This window comes from Akebia trifoliata, chromosome 12 (assembly GCF_017979445.1).
Source record: "Akebia trifoliata isolate Shusen 1 chromosome 12, ASM1797944v1, whole genome shotgun sequence".
NCBI lineage: Eukaryota > Viridiplantae > Streptophyta > Magnoliopsida > Ranunculales > Lardizabalaceae > Akebia > Akebia trifoliata.
The window spans coordinates 35,349,626-35,374,629 of record NC_141386.1 but is presented as its reverse complement, the minus strand read 5'-3'; the positions used below and the strand labels follow the sequence as shown (position 1 = coordinate 35,374,629).

The 25,004-nt window shown below is 34.1% G+C and overlaps 2 protein-coding genes across 2 annotated transcripts; both read right to left on the bottom strand.

Annotated features, from left to right (window-relative positions):
- Positions 1 to 6,837: 6,837 nt before the first annotated feature.
- On the bottom strand, positions 6,838 to 16,969 carry LOC147389899 (ubiquitin-conjugating enzyme E2-17 kDa-like). The gene is made up of 5 exons (XM_086417588.1): positions 16,841 to 16,969; positions 16,655 to 16,733; positions 8,424 to 8,551; positions 7,696 to 7,800; positions 6,838 to 7,230 (listed from the first exon to the last, which is right to left on the bottom strand). Exons 2-5 carry the CDS (start codon positions 16,722 to 16,724, stop codon positions 7,087 to 7,089), a joined length of 447 nt encoding a protein of 148 aa, XP_086273714.1. The 5' UTR covers positions 16,725 to 16,733; positions 16,841 to 16,969; the 3' UTR covers positions 6,838 to 7,086.
- Positions 16,970 to 22,488: 5,519 nt separating this feature from the next.
- LOC147389898 (Late embryogenesis abundant (LEA) hydroxyproline-rich glycoprotein family) lies at positions 22,489 to 24,780 on the bottom strand. The gene is made up of 2 exons (XM_086419545.1): positions 23,363 to 24,780; positions 22,489 to 22,659 (listed from the first exon to the last, which is right to left on the bottom strand). The coding sequence occupies exons 1-2, from the start codon at positions 24,079 to 24,081 to the stop codon at positions 22,644 to 22,646; spliced, it is 735 nt and encodes a 244-aa protein (XP_086275671.1). The 5' UTR covers positions 24,082 to 24,780; the 3' UTR covers positions 22,489 to 22,643.
- Positions 24,781 to 25,004: the final 224 nt, after the last annotated feature.

Sequence of the window (25,004 nt, the reverse complement as noted above, 5' to 3'; positions counted from 1 at the left end):
AAAATATTCACTGAAAATGAAGTCCACATACACTAGCTTCTCTTAGAAGTAAGAGATGTTTCTCTCTTTCTTTCTCGTAGTTAACAAGATGCTAACTGTTCTGTGAAAGTGCTCAAGAAAGAAATGTTTCATGAGATTAAACTTATTTGGGGATTAAAAACCCTGTGCTGGTCATGGTCGGTTCTCATCTCAACTTTTTTAAAATTCATAAGAAATACGAATTTTGACCATAAAATTAACTTTAATCCTACTTTTCTCAAACACTTTTTAAATTAAAATTCCATCAAGAATTAAAAGAAGAAGCCTACAATGATAGATAAAGACAAGGCACACACATAATTAGGCAAAGATACCCATGTCTTGAAGACCATCCTCACAAGATTTTAATCTATCTGGACATATTTTATTAATATTTTACTTGATTTTAAAAAGAGATATTTACGATTCCAGCTCATTGTTCATTTTAATCATCAAAACGTGATCGATAACGAATTCAGAGGTTTTTAAAGTGACTGTTTCGTAGGTTTAAAATGACAATTTTATTTTAAATCACTTTAAACCAATGAAATAATCACTTCATTTTGAATTTTGTTTTAATGAAAACGTGATTGTTCACATTTTGGTAATTACAATGAACAATGAGTCAGAATCATAAATAACTCATTTTTAGCTCACGAAATAAAAATTCACCCTTTCAAAAATCTTAACTACTCTTTTAAATAATTAGTTTAAGTCAAACATTGTACAATAGTTGGTATTTTAGAATTTATTAATTTTTAGCCCGATAATTTTTATATTGAGAATGATTCAATATGTTGTTGGATCATCCAAAAGTTATCTATATGAACCTCACAAACAAAGTACATAATCTAAATTATGTAAATAAGAAATGCGGTTTATTTTAATATTATTATATAGAAATAATATAAATTAACTAGAATTATCTATATGATTCTTTTTCAAAAGAAATTACTAGAACAGTTATCTATTGTACAAAAATAGTTATATATCCAATTTCATAATTCTAACTTTTACGAATTAATGTATGACTCCACCTTGAATAATCATTTTGTAAAATAATAATTACAAACTCGGATATATAATTATTTTAGTAAATATTAGGGATATTTACGAAAAAGTGATCAACTTTTGCCAAATTTACAATTATGGTTCACTGTTCATTTTATTTACCAAAACGTGAATAAATTTGAAGGTTTTTTAAAGTGACTAATTGAAAAGAGTGACTTTAAACATGTAAAATAATCACTTTAAAATCATCAAATTCGTTATTGTTCTAAATTTTTTTTTACGAAAACATGATTATTCACGTTTTAATAAATAAAATGAATAATTAATTAGAATCATAAATAACTCATTTTCAACTCATGAAATGGTAATTCACCCTAAATATTAAAGAAACATAATCTCTATATAAAAATAATTTTTACATTTTTTTTTTTTCATATTATCCGTCAAAGTCAAAAGTTCGGTACCGTTTAATTCAACTAGAAAAGATTTGAGCCAGTGAACTCACGTGATGTTTTCTCGATTTTATCTTCTTTTTTACTGCTGTTAATATGTCAAGGCATCGTGTACACTAGTGCTCTAAGTGAATCTTAGCACTTCGATCCTTGGGCCCACCACCAGACACGTCTATAAAACTATTTAATTAAATAATTTTATATTTTAATAATTACGGTGTACTGACCTTAATGCCCCTCTCCTTATCCGTTCAAATTTACAAAACTGAGGGACATTTTGGGGAAATGATCAAATACATTTAACCGGATCGTACGGGTTCTGTCTCGAGACTCGAAGACATTGAATGACTGGCTACAGCCGGTGGGACCCTTTTTATTTCTCACTGAATATCCGGTAACCGGCGCCGTTCACGCTCTTTACGGTCAAATGAGTGACACGTGTCTTTTTCATGTGGGGGTGACGTGGCTTCCGCCATTGAAGGGCATTGGAAATAGTACTCGACAACTTAAAGGAAGAGTGTGGTTTGAGACTTGGGAGTGAGTGAGTGAGTGAGTTTTGTAGTTTTGATTGTTTTGTGTATATCAAGAACCTAAAGAGTATTTATTTATTTATTTTATTATAATTAAACCAAAGATGAGAATCGTTCAACACTTCCTTGCAATACATGTTAGGCCACCTTTGGTGTTAGGTGCAATGTTTCATTTCCTTTTGTGTAAAAAAGGTGGACATGATTTTGGCAATATATGTTAGGCATCTTAAGGTGTTAGGTTTACTTAGCATGGTTTTAATACTCGTTTTGTCCTCTCATCTCGTTCATAAACAAGATTGAGTCATTCGATTTATTCAAGTCGTCTCGTTCAACAATGGCACAATGAACTAACTTTTGAGAAATACATCAAGTTTAAGACTACTTATCAATCCATCTTGTTAGTAGACAATAAAAAATAATGTATGTTAAGATGGGTAAATAAATTGGAGACTTAGATACAGGAAAATTTTAAATAAATGCATTTGAAGAAATTATAAGATTAAGTCTAATAGACAATAAATTAGACATGTTCAACGAAGGTTGATTACAAAATTCCAAATAAAAAAATATTCAAGTCAAAAGTTATAAAAAAAGTAAGAAGATGATCCCAAAGAACGTGGATTGCATAGTGAAAGTGGACATGCACACTTTCAATATGTATCGTGGCTTTGGTAATAATTTAATGGAGGATTAAGATTCTTTTAATCATCCCACACATGCGCACACACGTGTGTATATGAAAAAGTTGCATGAACAGAAGGACCATGTAGAGCATGGACCAATGTTCACATTTGAGCCATGTAGACAACGACGTTGCTCCTAATAACACCTTGGCCCTCTTGATTTGTGACTAGAGTCGAGATTGGGCTTGAAATAAAATTGGAAAAAAAAAAAATTGGACTAGATCTTAAGTTTAAAAATGGACAATTGCTGAACTCCTAGATTTATAATTTAAATCCAATGGTAAAAAAAATATCTTTTCAATTTAATTTTTTTGGAAGCTCATAAAAATTTATGGTCAGCATATGTGTGGCACCTAATGGTGTTTTCAGACGCCACGTTGACATGTGGCTCATAAAGATAGATGGTCTTTTGGTCCATACAACCCCATCTCATATACGTATAATGGATTCTCTATAATATTCAGCGTTTCCTGGGAAATGATTCAAAAAGATAGAACACACCAAAGAAATGGTAGAAATACATTAGAATTTTTTTATTATATTCTATTGCTCTTAAATCCCCCAAAAAAAATAATTTTTTATTATTTATATAAGATTATTTATCTTTATGTATCATGCTAGGCATACCTAAATTAGTAATATAACTATTTAAGAAGGGGTTCTTCACACTGACATTAGGTTTATTGATGGATTGTAAATTATTAATATAATAATAAAAAATTAAAAATAAAGTATCCCATATTTGAACCATACTGGATGAGATCCAAAAGAATTCTTATACAAATAACTACTTAGACTAACTAAGATACTTAGATCCATAGCATTTGAATATCGTATAAAAATTTATATAATTTTTAAGATTATTTGTCTCACTGTTTCATCCATTTCTTTCACAACCAACCAGAAATTAAGAGAGTTACTACTGCCACACCAACTTTTACTAACGCCACACCAATTGTTTGCAATTCACATAAGAATTGGTGTGACATTAGTAAAAGCTGCTGTGGCATTAACAGCTCTCTAAATTAAATATAAATCCATTTCATCAACTAAAAAACAAATCCACGTGGCAATTAATGAACAATGGCCACGTGGATCTCCATAGTATCTGAGTGGAGATCAGCTTTTGAATTATCAGTCTTGTCTTCAGTAGAGACAAGTTCTGAAGTAGACGAAAACAAGGACTATTTAATTGCTAAGAGGCCTGATTTACAGGGGTCAGGTCCTCCCACTCGTGTGCACGACTCATATTTGCTGGATTTGAATTTTTTTAGGGTTAGGTTATCTGAATCTAACACGTGTCAATCGTGTACTTATAAATGTCTGAGGAACGGGTCTAAAAGATACAATGTGTTACTGAATTTATTTTAAGTTTGGGGAGGAAATATATTATACATATAGAATGTAATATATAAAAAAAAAAGTTGAAGTATTTTTTTAAGCCCTACAAAATATATAATGTTATCAGACATAAAAGGATAGGGTGTTGCGAGACTCCACATATAATATATTAACTTAAAAGTGCTCCCCTTCAAATTCTATTAGATTAGCCTTTCTAATATCCACAATTCATTACATTTAAGGTTTAGATTAGAGTATCAGTTAGTGTCACATTTTGTTGGTTTATAGATCACAAGTAACATATGAGTTTTATTCATTCCATGATGAAATATTATTTATACATGTTTTATAAAAATAATTAAGTCTTGATTTTTTTACTTGAGTATTTTCACTAGGTTTGACGTGGCAAAGATATAGCACTGTTGATCATTTTTTTTTTAGGATACACAAGAATCGATCAATGGTTTTGTGCCCTTGCCACATCAAACCGAATGAAAATGCTTGAGTTAAAAATTAGTGGCCATTTCCAAAATCTAAATATATTATAAAAAAAAAAAAATAGAACAATGATAAAGTGAATGTTCGAGACATTGCGTTTGACATTGAGCTGATTGTGGGGGGAAATTCTCAAGCATGACACGTGGCTCAAATGATGCTCGAAAGTATGGATTTGAAACTCGGATGGACTGCTATATGGGCCCAGTTTATTAGACTCCTTGGATGCACGGACACTCAGCTCGAACCTGCACCACCAATCCATCAAGTAGCATGGATGGCGTACTCTGTGGATACCAAGTGCTAGTGTAGGTCGGTAAGACGAGTTTGACAGATATGCCATTGATTGACAGCTCTGACAACCCATACCATGTCAGATCAGCTATGATTATTTCAGGATTGACAGAGCAGTTGCAACTACTCCTGCAGTTGATGTGTTAGAGAGTGAATTAACTGCCCTGAGAGTAAGCTAACTGCCCTGAGTCACTTCAAAGAATGACATTGAAAACGATCAAATTGAATGCTTACAAAAGGAAGAGGACCATGAGTAAAGGAAATGTTCTTTTCTTCTTCTCTTTGAAATTAGATTAAGATTTATAGACTTGATTATCATAATGTCTAACTTGATCGTCGGAATGGACTAATTCACAGGTCCGCCCGAATACAGAGAGGAAGGAAAATTGTAGAGAAGAAAAACGCATCTACATTGATCATAGATGTTTTTCATTGGTATATCGAGGAAAATCATCTATGATTCTAAGCACATCTTCACGTCAAAACGATATTGAATGCAATGTTGTAGGAAGTCATTTTAGCATTATTTTTTTTTAAATATAATTAGAAAAATAATGTAGAAGGAAGCCATTAGAATTACATAATAATAATATGATGGTTATTAATTTGATAAACTAAAATGGTCTTTTAGGATTTGTGGAAGGCCACTTAAGTATGACACGTGTCATCATAATTTTAGTAGGAAAGTGGGTTTTGATCTTTGAGGGGATCAATGGGTAGATGTCGTTGTTGGGTCATTAATATAGCCGATAATTTTGACTTTGACCTGTAGACGTGAAGTGAAGTGAAGTGTAATTAAATTTTATAGGCCACGAGATGTGAGCATCATACGACCGGACCGTTTTAAGGCCAATGCATGAAAAGTCTGACATCTTCATAGGTGGTGCAGGAGCAGCAGTAGCACACGCATGTGCACTTTCGCACACGCGCGTACACACAAATGGTGGAGAGAAGGATCTTTTTTCTGATGGCAGATACGCTCAAGATTTAATTGTTAATCACTTACCGTAATTCTTCATAATCTAAAAATAAATACTGAGACTACTGTTGTTGAAAAGTGGAAAACATACTCTGTTTTTTTCTCGAACCCGGCTTTCTAGATACCAACTATTCATGGGCATAGACATAGACACAGACATGGACAGTCTGAGCTTCGGTTGGTTTCAACAAACTCGTCTAGTGGGCTGGGGAAGGAGGATTGAAGTAATGAGTTTTGCTCTTCATTTGAAACAACCTACAAGCAAAGCATCCACAAACACAAAATGTTTCCAAGTTAACACTTGTACATGTTTGGTGGGAAAAAAAAAAATTGGGGACACTAAACCTATTGGCAGACCTTTTTTTTATTGTGTCAAATGTCAAATTGATTAATAATTTGGTGTAATTAGATTTGAGCAGTTTTCTTGATTGATTATTTTGATCATTTTAGCGTGCACTTGAATTTAATGTATAAAAATCCCTAATCAAGTTTGTCAATCTGAAAAGAGTGATTATTAAGGATTTATCAGAATGCAGAGTGCCTGAACGCTCTTTCAATGGACACATCGGACTTTTTGTGTTAATGCAAATACCATATTAGCACTCCCGAGAATTGTGTTAGGCTCTACTGGGCTTTCCTCCAATCGTTTCACACGGATTGCTTTTTTTGCTTCGAACTCAATTCTCTTGAGAGCCCATGATGCAGCTCATCACCTACAAGATGGATAGTATGGTTTAACCGAAGAACAATTCTGCCTTGAATGGTACAACTAAAAACATTTTCCTTTCACTAACCAACTAAACAACTAAATACGATCATCCAAAAAGAATAGTTCGGCAAATTTTCGCTGGATGACATAAGTAAAAACCGCTAGTAGGACCTGATGTTGGACAAGAAACAGATCACAGATTTAATAGTAATATTCAACCTTGCACCAAAGTGGGTGACGACTACCCCCCCACTTTCCACGTGGCAATTCTGTAATCACGAGCAGAGCCAAGAAAAAAATGGTGCATAGAAATAATTCTTAAGTATGAAGAAAGTTACTTTTCTTAAGATATCCGAATGATTAAATTCCATACAAACAATGAAAAGCAGGAATTGTGTTTTGATGGAGAGCAAGAATTTGACCTTTCACTTTTGACCCTCCCCTCTAAATACTGAACAGACAACGGATCACACTTTTTCAAATTATACATACATAATACTGAAAGAGCAAATTCAGAAGAACGGAACGGAATGGAACAGAACGGAAAGGAAAGGTGCCCTCCTCATAAACAACCTTAACCCATGGCATACTTCTGGGTCCAGCTCCTTGCAGTTGTCTCATACTTGCTCCTATCTGTCTTGTACATGTGAGCAATCTCTGGCACTAGAGGATCATCAGGGTTTGGATCCGTCAACAGAGAACAGATCGAGAGTAACACCTGAAAACGAAAAACAAAAAACTAGCTTAAACAACATGAACACAAAAAAACATGAGATCACAAAGAGCTAAGATAAAAAGGGTATTATCCTTGTGGTTATACATCTATCACCTGCGCGAGCATAAAATACTTCACATCCATAAATGGAAAAATACCAAGACAAATACCCTACATGTGTGAAACTGGAATCTCCAATATAATAATTGGCCCCAGCCAGCAAATCTACCAAGTCAAGAATCAATTTGATTAAAGTGGGGACTCTTGACTTAGGGGGAAGATCTCCAGCATACAAGTAACCAAATGTTGACTACTAACCAGGCCTGCCTACTAGTTATGTCCTAGTCACTATCTATATACTTGATGGCTTACCTTTCTTATTTTTTTTGGTTGGGGGGGGAGGGGTAATAAATGATGGATGCATGGTAAATAGTAGAAAATAAACATGTAAAATTAGAAAACAAAAACCTTGGAAATGGTCAGGGCAGGGCTCCACTGCTCCTTCAAGATGTCAAGACAGATGCTGCCATTGCTGTTGATATTCGGGTGGAAAACCTTTGTCCTGAATGCAACCTGCAAAAATGAACTTAACTGCATTCAGACTCTTTCCAAACTTCAGGTAGAACACAGTGGTGGATAGACCCACCGCAAGTTTCATAATATAAGACTATGGACACTTCTCTAAGAAGATTCAGTTTATGGACACTTCTCTTAGTACTGCCGTTTGACAAGATTCCATCTAGACAAGACTATAAGCAATTCCTTCGTTTACCAGACTCAATCAGATGTTGACTTGTACATTTTTTTTATTTTGTATCCATTAGCAGATGGAATCTTTTACTCAAAGTTCTTGTTAAGTTTTCCATTAAGCCATAAGAAAAAATAGAAAAGATTCAACTTTTTCATATAACACGCGAATTATATGGCCTACACAATTATTATCAAACCACACATCATCTGTAGTGGTGACTGCTAGATTTTGGTAAACTAGCACATAGGCACTTAAAAATTACTATCTTGCCACATATACAACCAATTTACAGGGGGTCAGACCTTTTTGGAAACTAGACTTAAGGTGACAATGTTCTACAACATCAAAGGATTGTATACCCATGTAACTAGAGGAAATCAATTGGATACGATTACAATTAAAATATATAAATGAATTTTCACGAGAACCTAAGTTGAGATGTTACCTTGGGTGGTTTAAATGGATAATCTGGAGGAAAATGAATGGTAACTAGAAAGACACCCCCAGCATAGGGACTATCTGGAGGTCCCATAATTGTTGCTTGCCAGTGAAACATGTCTTCAGCAACAGGACCTGTAAAATATCACCGCATGCAAAGAAAAATGAATAAATAAATAATATCCATACAAAAGGTCATTTATAATGTGCAACAATTTTAGTAGGTGCCAGCTAGCTTAGTTGGTAAAGTCTTTGGGTCATGAAACTACCTTGGGTTCAAATCCCACCAGCACTGAGTTACTCAACTCATTAAAAACAACCTTACCGATACAAAAAAAAGTGCACCAATTTTTCATGCAAGTAAAAAAGAAACTTAATCAAAATTTTCAATGTCAGGGATGCATGAGTAATTAAGCACAAACATTAAAAAGAAATATTATACAACGACATTAGGACCAGCTATGCTTTATGGATGTCAATATTAGATAATCAAGAAACACGTTTATAGATTAAGAATAGCTAAAACGAGTATACTAAGTAAAATGACATTAGGACCAGCTATGCTTTATGGATGTAAGCATCCTCCCATACTTTTCTTTTCCAATAATAACCTTACTTATTTTGTCTTCTAGTGAAAATAAGGATATTTTAGTATTTATACAATGAAACTTTTGTAAATATAAAAATCTCATCGACATTTTAGTATATATAAATGTTTATGGCACTTATAGCACAATCATTTAATACTTAATATCCAAATACCAAAATGTTACCTTAACCTTTTTTACTAAAAGACAACAATTAAAGGTATTATTGAAAAAGAAAAGTATGGGAAGAAGCTAACGTGTGTATTCATGTATATAAAAGGGTTAGATCTGTGGAAATGAAAAAAGACTTGTATAAACACACAACCCCAATTCCAACCCTTAAAATACGAAATCTAATGATCTACCTTAGATATGCATGACAAATCTATGGGATAAGTGTCTAATGTTGATCGTTGGATTGTGTTTTAGGGTTGGTTTGTGTTTATGTGAGTGGCTTGTCATGAGTCCACGGATCATGTGTCCAAGACTTCATGGAGATGTTAGCATCCTCCACAACCATATTTCTTACATAAATACCTTGTAAAAAGCAATTTAATTTTCTCCTTTAATGCAAAAAATTAAAGGGTTAGTTGTCAATGTTACATAGAATTTTCGTAAACAACTTGATGAGATTTTATGATTTTTTACAAAAAAAAATTTATTAACAAACCCCTTATTTTTTGCACTAAATGACAAAATAGTTATGTTTTTTAGTGTTATTTATGGAAGAAACATGGTTTTGGAGGTTGTAAACGGCCCCATAAGTCTTGGACATTTTTTTATGGGTGAGTGGAACTTACACCCACGACCTTAAAATTGATTTGCAATGTGTCAAACCAATTAAACTATGGGTCTAAGCCCGAAGTCATGGACATTAGCATAGCCACGAGACAAGATCTCCTTGACTTCATTAATGTCACTAGTAATAACCTAAATAGACATTACAACTAAACAAGACGCAGAAAAGAACCTACCATGACTAATGGAAAGGGAACATCTTGACTCATGACAATTTGTACAGACCCTTTTGATTGAAAAACAACCAATGCCTACATGAATATCCCACCAAATGCTCCTAATTTTTATTTTTTGAATAGTAGACCACTTGAGAATATGCATATAGATATTTCATTCTCGATATACTCGGAGAATACATGAGTTATTGCAATAGATAAAAGTAGTAGGCAAGAAAATCCGCCGCTATTTCCCCCACCAGAGCAAAATCCTGGTTCCGCACTTGTTTACGTAGATATTTCACTTGCAAAAAAAGTTGTCATCTTTTAGTAACTGAAGCGATAACCCATCAATAGTGTGGAATTTTTTTTCCATAGACCTCGTAATACTTGTGAAGATCCATTCTCTGACTTTCATATACTCTTCAATTTTCATACCTACTAGGTACCTATCAATTCTACTCTAAATCTCAAAATAGAACTAAACTACTAAAGAATCAAGAAAGTAAGAAAAAGCAAAGATTAAATAAGAAAAATAACAAGGATATAACTTCAATTGTCACAAGTCTTTACTTGTTCTGCATTTATCTATCATAATCTCTCATCTAGTTATAGACTTTGTTAAGTTAATCCTTGCAGTTGCAAGATTTCTAATAGCAAATCTAGATAGATAATATTTGTAGATTTCTTTCCAATTTAATTTACATGACAATCTTCTTAAAATGGTTATAATCAACCTTTTTCCCATTTTGTATTATGAACTTTGTTGCACCTAATTTATCACCTCCGGTAAAGTTAAGCACAACTTATGAGATTTAGATATAAGGTTATATTTATCCCATCTTTAAAGGTCAAAAGCTCGAGGTATAAGTGAATCACTAAGTGATACTTGGACTCATGGTTTGAAAAGAATCGTTCCCCCAAAACTCCACCTTCTTCAAATCATAAGATTCATTCAAGCATGCATCACCTTGTGACAAATATAACGATTGTAAATCATTTTCTTTTCTTAAGACGCAATCTAATAATGTGCACACATCCTTTAAAAAAAAAAACCATTGTGCGTTTTCTTCCCATCCCTAACAAAACCATTAGAAGCCTTTATCTTTCTTGAATAGTCCCCCCTCACCCATAAATGAAGAGAGACTTATTTTCCCACCGTATGTTTCTAATAGTGATGATAATATAACGCCCTTTATGGTGCACGCCCCTAACTCAGATGCCAAGTTTCCATTCACGTCCTTATTGTCATGCCAGTTGTTAAGTTTTTTTTTTTTAAATAAAAAAGTCAAAAAACAAGGTTTTACTCCATCTGTACCAAAAACAGAGAATTCAATCTCCTCCCTTTGACATCATATCGGCTCTATCTAACTCAAAAAAAAAATTGATTTTGATCTCTTCAAGCAAGCGACTCTCACGAAGGTAGATTCTCTCTCTCTCTAGTAATTTTGCCTCATTCATTAAAACCTCTTGGCATAAAATAGTAATAGGTCCAAAATCAACAAATTCTAGGGTTTTTGTTCAAATCTGTCAACATTTTATCAAATACCACATTTATGTTTAATTTGAATCCCATCTGATCCTGAATGGTACATTTTTAATACTTTTGGGGTTTCTAATCCAGGTTTTTAGACATTTTTTTAGCATACACCCCATTGTCATGTTCATAATTGAACCGATCAAAATGGTAATTTTTCGTATTAAATCTACTAACCATGGACAAGAACTTTAGTACCTTTACTTTGAAGAAATCAAAAGGCATTGAGGACTAAGGAATAATTGTCCATATGTGAGAAAAATATGGTACACTGAAACTACCAAGTTATGCTTTGTGCTTCGTGATGGAGTAAAATAGTAAAAGCTCGTTTTTACTATTTTTTTTTTAACTTAACAGCTATCGTGGCAATGAGGACGTGAACGAACTTGACATCCACGTCAAGGGCATGCACCAAAAAGGGCATTTTATTATCAGCAGTCTTTCTAAAAGGCTTTAGCATTTTCCTTGGATCTCTTCTTAGACTATCAATCAATGACCTCATTCCAAGTCAATTAAAGTAATTAATTCCTTAATACTCACCTTTTAGTCCTCTTTCTTTAGAAATAGTTGACCAGCCCATGTTCCTAAACTATCTCGGGAACTTGTATGATGTTATTGAGAAAATCCACCTCCACTGGATGGTGCATGAGAACCACATGAAATGAGGAAACATACATCTTATTATGGCAAATAGTCATTTGTCTCCATTTTCCCATTCATCCTTTTATTAGGGAGTTCCTATACGTTAAGAGATAATTCTCACGACTAATAACTCTTATTGGATCATGTGTGGCATCATTCGCCTTGACAAACATTAGTGGCAATAACTGACCACTATTTTCCTTGTAATAGGGTAAAGGAATGCCACTCTTCCTCAAAATACCAGTATTATCTAGTTGCTCATCTAATTCTAAATGATCTCATTATTTTAAAGGCACCACAACAAATTCAACCCACAAATACAATAGTAATGCAATTTCTCATGTTGAATGAGAGGTTGCCAAGAACAAAATATATTTGCAAACTTAACGAATGAATATTTGATTGGAGGGTACAATAGACATAGTCACCAAAGTCGCCGACTTTTTCAAAAAGTAATGATTAAATCACAATTTTAAAGACAGGTGATTAAATCACGACTTTTTAAAAAATCGCGATTTAATCACGACTTTGGGGGGGGAGGTGGGGCGTGATTTCATCGACACTTTTTCAAGAGTTTTTTCACATACCATTTATTCTCATAGTTTAAAGTAGGATTTGGTGATATAAATGATAACACCTCTTAGTAGAAAAAAATACATTATCCTAACACTACTCCAATTTTTTCATTTTTTTTCTTTCTACTTTTTCCCGAACCCCACTTGGTGACTATGACAATAGATGGCCTTGTACCTATATGCATATTGGCATTCCTACCTTTAAATTCCCACTTATGGTCTCACTCTTTTCTTTGTGTTTCAAGCAAAACTTCATGTCATGGAGCTCATCAAGAGTTACAAACCTATGATCGTGTATGTGCCAAGTACTCGAAATGACAAATGCAAGCTACTAATATGGTGTCCAAAGCCTAAAATTTCATCACTATGGCAATAAGTGCCTAGAAAGAGATGGCTTGCAAGATGGTCGAGCTGAATGAATAGTCGCATGCTCGAGAAAAAAATATTGATGTAGAAGAGAACAATTGACCACCCTCAGTACTTTGTATGATTAGACATAAGGAGAGGGAGAATTTTTTTCCCCATGCATCCATGTGTCACCTACAAATAGATATAAATATAACCGAGAGACCTTCTTGGAAATAAGGGATAAGTATAAGTTGAGATCTCGATCTAATAAAACAAGATTCGCAAAACCCAAGCATTCAATCAAGCCAAGATCCTTATAAGTTTATTGCCAGTTATTACAAAACAAAGTTCTCAATTCGAAACAGAAAGGGATCACCTAAAATTGATTCAATAAGATTACCACATAAATTAAAGAATAAAGATATCCAAAAAAGAAAACCTGCACAACTGGTAACAGAAATCCGATAACAAGAACTGAAAAAATTAACTCTATAAAGTCTATAAATAGAGAGGAGATCCTCGATGAATGGATAAAAAACAACTCCCTAAGAATTATGACAATTGATCAAAACCTCGTTATCTTGCTTGCTTCTTTTTTATTCATTTCTATCTTCCTTATTTGTTCAAATCCTAACTTGAGTGTCCGAGTGAAATTGGTAGGTACTCCAACAATGTGGAAATCAGTGAGTATACGGAAGTTGAATCTTAATAGATAATGAGAAGTATCATAACGTACTTGAAAACCAAAAAATGTATTCCACAAATAGATAAAACAAAAAAAAAGGATAATGGTGCCCTCTTTTAGATATAATGGAGAATATTTTTTTTTTGAAAAGTATAATATATTTCAAGGAGAAAGAAAAAACAGAATACAAGGAGGCCAAGAAAGCCTCATAGAAAGCAACAAAGAAGAAGAGCAAATACATCAATGGTTACATAAAGAGTTCCATCTAAAAACAAAATCATCAAACGAAGTTCCCACGAACTCTATATTTTGTTTGGACCAAAGGTATAAGAAGCCCAAAATCTCTAAAAAACTTGTATAAGAGCTTCTAATCTTGCCATTAAACACCCTGTTATTCCTTTCATTCCAAATCCCCCAAGTAATAGCCGAAGGTAGCATAGCCCACAGGTAACGTTTTCTGGTGTGAAAGACATTACTGGTCCACTCTTTCAACAACGATGAAAACTTATGAGGGAAAACCCAAGTCATACGGAATAAACCTAGGAAACTTGACCATATATTATAGGAAAAAGGGCAATGAATTAAAATGTGATCAACAGATTCCCCTTCCATCAAGCAAAGGGGACAACAGTTAGGAATGATCCAACCCCGAGCAATCAAGTTATTCATCGTAAGAATCCTACCAAGGGAAGCCAACCAGACAAAGAAAGAGATTTTAGAAGGCACTGACCTGAACCAAATGATGGAAGCCGAAATGGTACGCTCAGCAATAGGAGTGAGCCATTTATGGAAGGATCTAACAGAGAATCTCGAGTCCTTCGCTCTAATCCATTCCCACCTATCCTGTTCACTTTCGTTGCGATGAAGCGTATGCAAGAGATCGAGGAAAGATGTAACCTCGGTTAGCTCTCAATCATTAAAATTTCTCCTGAACCCCAAATCCCAAGTAGGATCGGACTTGTTGCGAATCAAACATTGCTGGATTGAATGATTCTTCTTAACAGAACAGACGTATAATGATGGAAATTGAGACGCTAGCGACGAAGGTCCGCACCAACAATCTTCCCAAAATCTAATTCTATCCCCCACACCCGCTTTGAATCTAATCCCTTGCTCAAAATCCTTGCTAACTTTCAGAATCCTTTTCCATAGACTATACCCATACGAGATTTTAGACTCACCGCTATACCAACCTAGACTCCTCTCCCCATATTTAGCCATAATAACCTTCCTCCACAAACTACCCCTCTTCGCCAAACCTCCAAAGTCACTTTCCTAGAAGCGCTCTATTGGCTAATCTAAGACCCCTAATGCCTAGTCTTCCATTTGTCTTGGGCATGCAAATCACCTTCCATCTAACCAAATGATACTTCTTCCTACCACTCTTGTCATTCCACAAAAAGTTCTTCATAAGCCTTTCCAATCTAATTTCAACGGACCTCGGAAGCGTGAAAAGAGAAAGAAAGTAGATCGGAATGCTCATTAAGGTACTTTTGATCAAAGTCACTTTCCCTCCTTTCGAAAGATAATTAGCCTTCCACATACTCAACCTTTTTTCCAATCTTTCAATCACACCATCCCAAATTTTGATACTATTGTAGGGTGCTCCCAGCGGTAAGCCCAAATAGGAAGTGGGTAAAGTATCATACCCACAACCCAGAGTTGAAGCCATCCAATGAATATCATTAACTTCTCCTACCCCAAAAAGTTAGTTTTTCTGCAGGTTAGTATGTAAACCTGACATAGCCTCGAAGCAACACAATAACACTCGGAGCACCCTCACTTGATCCCTCGAATCCTCCAAAAAAGTTAAGGTGTCATCCGCAAATTGAAGGTGAGAAATCAAAGGGCCATCATTAACCCTAAAACCCGAAAGCTTACCTAAGTCAACCGCTCTTCTAAACAATCTCCCTAAGCCTTCAGCTACAATCAAAAACAAAAAGGGAGATAAAGGATCCCCTTGCCTCAAACCTCTCGACCCTCTAAAAAATCGGCCGGACTCCCATTGACAAGAATCGAGTAAGATACCGTCGTAACACATTTCATTATCCAACTTATTCATCTCAAACCAAAACCCATCCTCCCCATCATATACTCCAAGAACTCCCAGCTCACATGATCATAAGTCTTTTGTAAATCAATTTTTCCTATTAACCCCTTATCCTTGTTTTTGATCCTAGAATCAAGACATTCATTAGCCATCAAAACGCCATCCAAGATCTGTCTACCCTTGATATAATGGAGAATATATTACACATATAACAAATGATCTATCACTACCATGGAACTATTCAAGATTTGATCAGAAAAACTTCAATACTATAACTTCTCATTAAAGTGTGGTACGAAGTTATAAGTTCAAAAACTTTAGAAACGAACAGGTACCTTGCAATGAAAATAGGCTTCTCTAGTAATTCAATATCTTGACCAAGAAATCACACAACATAGACTCCTGGAGTGCCAACATCCAGGTGAACCATTAAGAAAGTGCTAGAGGTTCTATTGGGCTTGGGCTCGGGCTCAAAATTCAATATTTTCAATTGGGCTTGTCACACATCCAACATTTAATGATGAGAGTAGACTACATCCAATCTAAGAGTAGTAAGCAAACAAATCTGTTCGCAATTAGCACAAACTGATCAAAGAAAAATAATTGAACAGATAATTGAAGAATTACTGCATAAATCCACATATTAATCGAAATCATCACTCAATTTTCTTCCACAAGCATAGTTGGATCTATTTAACCAAATAATAAAATTGAATTAATTTTTTTTCAGAAATCACGAAATATAACAAACAATAATTCACAGATCAAGTCTTAAAATAACTCTACAATCAATAAAACACCAAAATCGACAAAGATCAATCACATATGTAATATTTCTAGGTTATCGAGTAAAAATGATACCTGCGCTGCAAGATGTAGGAGGATCTTTCTGAAGATCCTTGAGTTCTTTCAAGATCCGCTTTGAAGCCATGGCGAAACCCTAGATTTAGAAATCCTAGATCGTCTCAGAAACAAAAACACAAAAAAATCGCAAAAAAAAAAAAAAAAAAAAAGATGGAAGGAGAAGAAAGACAGAGAAATGTCTACCTGAGAATTTCGATCCTCCTTTCTGCCCTTAAATTTTTGCCCTCTAAAAACGGAGGAATTGAAGCCATTTGGGGAATAATAGCTCTCTTATAACCAGCTTTGCTTCAAACAATACTCAATCGATTCCTGATTGGCGGCCATTTCTGAAATGGGTCCCACTACATTAAAAATCCAAAACGCGTTGTAACCGGTCGACCCTGGGATCGCTATCTGCGTTTTTCTGTTTACCCAAAACTGCTTTATCCAGTTAACCGGTTGTAGGTCAATAATTGCATGCTTTAATTAATCTTTATGTTACCTCAGGACATACCGATAAATCTGGACCGTCAAATAAGGGTAACAAGGCTACCTTCAATTGATGCAATATTTTGACTGGTTTTGGTTTTACTCTATGGTGTATTATTGACCATAGATCTCCGTACGAAATTGTGTGCTTTGCAAAACTTGGATTAACGGATCCAACATCAAGGATAAGCTTTGATCAACATAATCTTTCTTTGGTGTGGATAAGACTATCAAAAATATCTCTTCTCTTGCTCTCCTTCATGTGCAGGGCTTAAAATGGGTCAGATATGTGGCTACTCATATTCATATTCGGATTTTTTTTTTATTATTATTTGACTTCAAATCCGGATCTGGATCCTACTAGTTCAAATCATATCCAAATTTTTTATTTTTATTAAATTATATCTAGATTCAATCCGACCGAATTAATTGATTCGACTCAATCGGTCAGATAATTTCTAATTGTTTTAAAGTAATTTATTAAAAAATGTGACATGATCTCAAGACCTAAACCTTTTGAAGAAAAACTTTGACCACTACACTTAATACTTGTTTTGTTGATAAATTATATATTAAAAAATATAAAAATATAACATATAATATATAAAATAATATATCATTCGGATATAGGAATGGATCTGTATCCAACTCGGGTCAAGAGATATCAACTCATATTTGACCCATATTTTAATTCGGATATGTTAGAAGGAATCAAACCCGTTAAAAATCGAATTCGGATCACTTGGATTTCGAATTAAATCCAACCCATTTTAAGGTATATTCCTGTGAGGGCATTAGTCCTCTTGGGTTATGCTTGGTTGGATTAGACCCGAAATCTGATCCATTTCAATCCAATAACTTCAGGTTTAAATTGATATTTAGTTTTCGATAAGGTTCTAATCTAACATCTTATTGGATCAGATTTAAACCAACCATATCTTGATCTGATAAAAACATCTCATAAAATCCTACAAAATATATAAATTATATGATATATTTATTGAAATATGTGAAGTATATATATATATATATATATAGGGAATGCTAACGCCCAAGACCTCATAGGGACGATAGTATTCTCCAAAACTTTTTTTTTTCAATAATACCCCTACCTATTTTGTCATTTAGTAAAAAAAATAATAATATATTAATCTTTTTACATAATAAATATTTATTTATATAATTAATATTTGTCTCTTTCATAATAAATGTCATGGACATTTAATCTTTAAAATTGCATGTCTTGTTACAATGAATGATTTGACAATCAATGTAAACGAGTATTTATTATATAAATGATCAACATATCCTTATTTTTTCATTAAAAGACAAAATGAATAGGAATATCATTGAAAAAATAAAGTGTTGGAGAATGCTAATGTTTCTATAAGGTTTTGAACGTTAGCATTCCCTTATATATATTAGCCCAATTTGGACCTAATCCGATTATTATTATATCATGTTTAGATCTTAATATTGAGGTCCGATTTGATAAAAGATTGATTTGATATTTATTGGATAGGTCTGCGATCCGATTCGATCGTTAATTAGATTGGTATCAAATCGCCACTAATCCGATCCAAAACTGATCCATTGGCAGCCCTACTATTTGGCACACTTTCATTGGGCATCGCCTCATTATTCCATGATTTTGTCCCCTGACCTTACATTACTCATCTTACCATTTTCGTCCTAAAACAACAATGGGCGCACAAATACTTGTGCCAGTCTTTTGTAGCCACCTATCATCGTCGCACTTTCACAAGCCGTTCCACGTCGATTGACGTCATGTGATGAGGTTGAGTCCTAGAGTCCACTAGACTGGTATCCCATACGTGGTGTCACTCAACAATTATGTGCCATGCTATCCCCTTTTTACTATACACGTGGCATAGCAATAAGGCTACAACTTAGACGAGTTGGGCGGATTGAAAAGTAAAGAAAAGCTAAACCCAAGTAGCAAAACCTTCAACCCAACCATCGGGCCTAAGCTCACTAACCCAAGCTCAAATTTGGTTGAGCTCGGGTTAGCCCAAATTAGGTAGTTTTGGGGGTTTAGTTGGGTTGGTCGGATTGGACTTGTTGAATAACCCTAATTCCATTTTGATTAGTAAATAAATTTCATATTTAAAAAAATAAATACAACATAAAAAATAAAGCCACTAGTAAATAAAATTATGTATAAGCTTAAAATCCATCATAGAGGTAATATTTAGACAAATCATATTAAACAAAAACCCATATTAATAATATTCAATTGAACACAGGCCATAATAATAAGATGGAATAAAAAGCTAAGTATATTCGTATATAGTATCGAGTTTGGGTTGAGTTGAGTTGCATGTAACCTCAACCTTACACAAATTGAGGTGGGGTTGAGATATTCTAACCCAAGCTCAACTATCAACAGGGTTGAATTTGGGCTAATCCGCCCAAGTTGCAGCCCTATGTAGCACAAATGTGTATTCACCACCCTTTACTTACAATCTCTCCACAATTATGCGGTATTACTATAGAATAAGTCATGTTGCTCAAGTAATGGCATTGTGCCATTATTAGCTTAGTTAATAAAGTCTTTTGTTGCTCAAGTAATGACATTGCGACATTATTAGCTTAGTTAATAAAGTCTTTGGGTGATGAGACCAGAGATTTGGATTTGAATCATGCTTGTATCAAGTTACTAACTCATTAAAAACAAGCTTATCTATTAAAAATTAAAAAGACATTGTTAAATTAGTTTGGGATTTGAGATCCGCTATTTGCTTAAATTATATTTCTTCTTTTTCTGCTTGTTGGGGTACAACTTTCCTATCAATGACTAAGAGGAACAATGCTTGAAAAAAAATTTGAAGGGTGTTTTGAAAATTACATAGTAAAAAGAATATTTTTATAATTTGAAAACTAATCAACATGATTTTAAGGACGTGGAGTTTTAATTTTCTTGGTTATTGACCAAAATGACCATGATTACATTAAGTAATCAAATTTTAAGATAGAGGTATTTTTGGAATCCAAATTTCTGTGTCTAACCATTTCTACTTCGCCTTCTCTCAATATAATAGTAAAGACCGATTTTATTTTATTTTTTTTAAATTTAAAATATTGATTAAAGGGTATTTGAAAATTACATGGTAAGAAAGATACTTCTATAATTTTGAAAACCATGCAGCGTGAGTGTACAATTGTAAGTTGTACTTTTTTGGTTTTTACCAAAAATGATCTTAAATCATTAATTATATAAAATTTAAATATAGAAGTGGAGGCATTTATGACCATTAAAATTTTGATGTTGAACTAATGGTACTTCTCCTTCTCCCATTATAACAGTAAAGATATATTAAAAATAAGATTGAGGAAGATGTTCATAGAATTGGGGCTGGATGCTTGAAGTCAAGATATACTTACGGAGTACCATATTATAAATAGAGTCATGCTGGAGTAACATTGAAATTGACATCGATTATGAAATTGACATCGATTGGGACATTGGTGTGCACAGAACCATAGATGCTTCTCACTTGTATCTCGATGAAAAGCATCTATGGTTCTATAGACACATCTGCGTTAGTAATATCCTAAATGATGTCAATTTCAATGTTACTTCAGCATTTTCCTTATAAGCATATTCTAATTAAATTAGAGGAGAAGCTTTATTAGAGGACGACAATTAGACCAATTATGATTAATGATGCTAAATATTGAGTGGTCAAGAAGCATTATATTAATAAATTGAGTGTAGCATAAATGACGACGTTGAGTTGGATTTATAGACAATTAGAAAAAAGTATAGGAATAGTACCAATAAGTGACATATCGAGAGAGAAAGTTAGTTGAGATAGTATGGACATATTTAAAGAAAGACAATTACAACTCCAATTAAAAGAAGGGTCGGGATCCCTTGACTGTTAAGAATGACTCATAAAAAAATCATATGATCCCAATCTTTTAAATGCAAAATCCAATGATTGAGATTTATCCTCGGGATAAATATCTTCTAGATTTGTGTTATCAAGATACTCATAAATCTCAATCATTGGATTTTATGTTTAAATGGTTGGGATCATGTGTTTTTTTCATGAGTCATTCTCAGGAGTCAATGGATCCCAACCCTTAAAAGAAATATCCAATTAGTGAAAGAGTCGTGATAATCTGACGCCCTCATCACAGAACCATAGATCATTTACATCGGAATACACAAGAAAAAGATTTATGATTCTACATATCCTGAGGTAAATGATCTACGATTCTGTGATAGGGACGTAGGGGATTGTTAGAAAATCATTATTCTTAGTGAAACATGTGTAAGTGTTCTTTCGTGGCTCTAGACAAAATGGATCAGAGGAACATAATTTGTTTAGCGAATCCGAAAACCTTATGATAATGTGACTCATAAATCTTTTGGGGAAAGAAATGATGAAATACAAAAGCAACTTGTTGAGTGAAGAATAGCAACGGTAGGGATGCCACACCTTATGGTTGGGTGGCCATCGACATCATTGGAAGGATAGAACGTTGGTGGTATTACTCCTCACCAAAAAGTGAAAGGAAAAAAGGATGTAGATTATCTACCTGTTTTTGTTAATGAAGTTGGCCAATTTTTGTTGCAATTATTTTTATTTCAAGAAGGATGGTAAAGACTATAGAATGGTTAAAATGACAAAAGGAGACATGTGATGTTGTGATCCCTGATATTCAACAAAAGTAGGCACAACAAAGGCCTTAATTCAAGACACCAAAAGCTAGTCCCACTCCCACCAATTCCTTTGTGTTAGACCCAACTTCATCATTTTATCAACATCGGCTCACGTACTCATTTTGGGTCGGGCTCAGTGCATCTAATAATTAATTGTATGAGGATCAAGGAACAAATGAACCAAAAATGACAAATGGCCTACTTGTCCATGAAAAATTGAGCCACTATTTGGTGGCACTAAGGATCAAATTATAAGTCAATTTCACTAAGAGAAGTGCTGGAGTGACTTCAAGATTACACCTCATATTGCACATCCTGATGTTAAAGCGTGTAGGAACCATAAATGCTTGTAGACTCCTATCTGGATTTGAAGATTTATAAGCATGGGCTGGTGCATTTGTCCACTAGAGTGGGCCAAACATTTCATAGGTAGAAAAACCCAACACAGAACGCAAACCTTCTTCTTCGTCACCTGGCACAATTTGGGCCCACTAACCTGTGAAGATCTTAGTCCAACTTTTGATGCACCAACAAAAATTTGATTGGTGATCAGTAAGCAACAAATCCATATACCCATGTTGTTTCCTTTAGGTTGCAAACTACCATCATATCACCCAACAATCACAATTGTCATTATCATCATCATAAACTCCATGGATGCTATATGATCTTTTATAAGTTTCAACACTTCTTTATGATCACTAATTTAACAAGATTTGAAGTTTGTTATTAAATAAAATAAATAGATTATACAAATCACAAGTCACAAACCAAACTCTATTAAGTACATTGTAGAAGTCGCTTTAACCATTCCCCTGTATCTTGTTAATGTATCTTGATCCTGCAACCAAGAAACAAATTATAACTCCTCAGATGTAAATAACTGATTCACAACTTAGTATGATCAATGTACTTGACAGCAGTAAAATCTTGCTATTTCATGAATAATGATACTCGACTGATGCGGAACGGACACAAAATCATAGATCTTTTTCTCAGGATACACAATAAGACTTTCTAATTAGAATAACAGCACTCTTATGCATTTTATCTACTTGAGAAACTGCAGAAATAATTCTAATAAGTAATAAATTAAGAGAAAGACAACTTATATAATTTATACATGGTCAACAAAAATCAAGTATAATCCCAATCACAAGAAACATTATTAAAATTAAATGTCATTAAAGCATGATAAACTAAGAAGAAGTCAACTTAAATGATTCATACATGATCAACAAAAATCAATTATAATCCTAATTAGAATTTAACCTCATAGCTCATTTGGTTTGACACATTGCAAAATAATTTTGAAAAAAAATGTGAGGAAAAAAGATTCAAAAGAATGTAGGTTGAAATAATAAAAGTAGATTCGAGCATACATACAATAATAGAATATGTGACTTAAGATAGAGTGAAATGGTGGACCTCAAATCATTGGGATGAGATGACGATGATGAAGTGATGTTTATAATTAAATACAAAAGTGTCCAATTCAAAGGTTTATTTATTTGGCGTAAGAAAAAAAAATCCAAATTTCTTACCACTTGAGCAAGCTAACGGTGCATTTAGGCTGAGAACCGCCATCCAACTTCTTCAAGCTCACGCCCTCACAAAAAATCCGAACCGGAACCTTTCCCAACTTCCACCATTCCAGACCTAACTGAAACTTGGTTCGAACTTCTACAGAAATCACAATTTCCTTGCTTCGGAACCGGGCCTTCAGCTTCGTTCCAACATCATCATCAATCAACATATTCTTCACCTGTGTCCCAAACTTCAACACCGTCGTATTCTTCTTTCCATGGTTAAACGCTGGTATAGAACCCGAACCTAAATCAACATCATCTACCGCAGTCATCCGAACCCGGATCCGATCGTAATAGAATGTTATCTTCTCGTTAGGATTCCTGGCTTGGACCCTAACGATAGTTTGTGAGGTGAGGAATGTTCCGTCAGGTTTAACAGTAACGTTAAAACGAGAGAATTTGATGGATTGTATGTGAAAGTTTGGGAATTTGGGTTCGAACCAGAGATAAAAGAGAGAACCAGCGAGAGCGATTAGGAAGATAAGAAGGATAATTAAAATGCAGAAGAAACAACAACAGTAGCGGCAGCAACTCTTGCGTTTCGGTTTCGGATGGAAAGATCGAGGGATTGGTGGTTTTCGGATTGGTGGTTTTGGGGCTAAGGAAACCGGGGCATTTGGGTCTCTGTAACCCGGCGGTTTTTGTAAAATCGGTTTTCTGGTTGGTTCTGTCATTTTGAACTGGGGATTCGTTCTTCAATGGTGGTTCATGTACATTTGAAGAGATTTGCTGGTTTTTTTTTTATGAGAGGTAGAGTAATTTATGAAATAAAATAAGAAAATTTAAATAATTGTAAAAGATTTGATTTTTAAAGATAATTGAGAAGTTTGAGTGAAGATCTGAAATGAAATCTTAGAAACAGAGCTTAAATCAGTCAATTGTAGTAAAATTTGAGAGAAAAATAAGAAACCTAATATTTTAAAAGATTCATAAACTAGAACGATTAAACAAGGAAAATTTTCATTATAATTAGCATGAATGTGAATGAAATCGCATAAAAGAAGGAGAAAATTACAGAGTTTCAAAGAAATTCTCTACAAATTCTATTGAAGTAAAACCTCAAACCTCACAACCAATGCAAAAAACCACATTGAATCGAATCTCCACAACTTCGATAAGAAACCTTAAGATTTCGACTGATAACCGAAGATCTGAACCGATAATAGGCAGAATTTCGTGACAGCTACGAATTTCTTTGCAGATCTGTTGATTCCAGAATCCAGATCGTTTTTCACGAAAAAGAAAATTAAATTTTAGAAAATTTTCGGAAATATAGAATAAGAATGGAGAAGGCAAATGTTTACGAGTTTTGCGGAATCAGAGCGATTTTGAAGAGATGAAGACGTTTCTGAACTTGAAGCTAGTGATTATACGGTTGGCAGAAATTTTAATCGCGGAATTCACGAGCGGCGCTTAGATGATGACGTGGCAGTGTAATATAGACACGTAGGCGATGAGAAGACGCTATATTACTATTTTGTCCCTAGTGCCGTCAATATTATAAATTTTTATTTCACTTTTCATTATAAAATTACTAAACTATCCTTTCCATTCGTCGCTTCGTGCCCTGTGGATTTGAATTATTCTTTGATATATG

Bases quoted from the DNA above. Each gene is read 5' to 3' on its own strand.
- LOC147389899 (XM_086417588.1), bottom strand. From the start codon at position 16,724: ATGGCTTCAAAGCGGATCTTGAAAGAACTCAAGGATCTTCAGAAAGAT. The intron at 8,552-16,654 runs GTATCATTTTTA...GATATTTTACAG, and splicing joins TCCTACATCTTGCAGCGCAG to GTCCTGTTGCTGAAGACATG. The intron at 7,231-7,695 runs GTTTTTGTTTTC...TTTCGTTTTCAG, and splicing joins CTGCCCTGACCATTTCCAAG to GTGTTACTCTCGATCTGTTC.
- LOC147389898 (XM_086419545.1), bottom strand. From the start codon at position 24,081: ATGACAGAACCAACCAGAAAACCGATTTTACAAAAACCGCCGGGTTAC.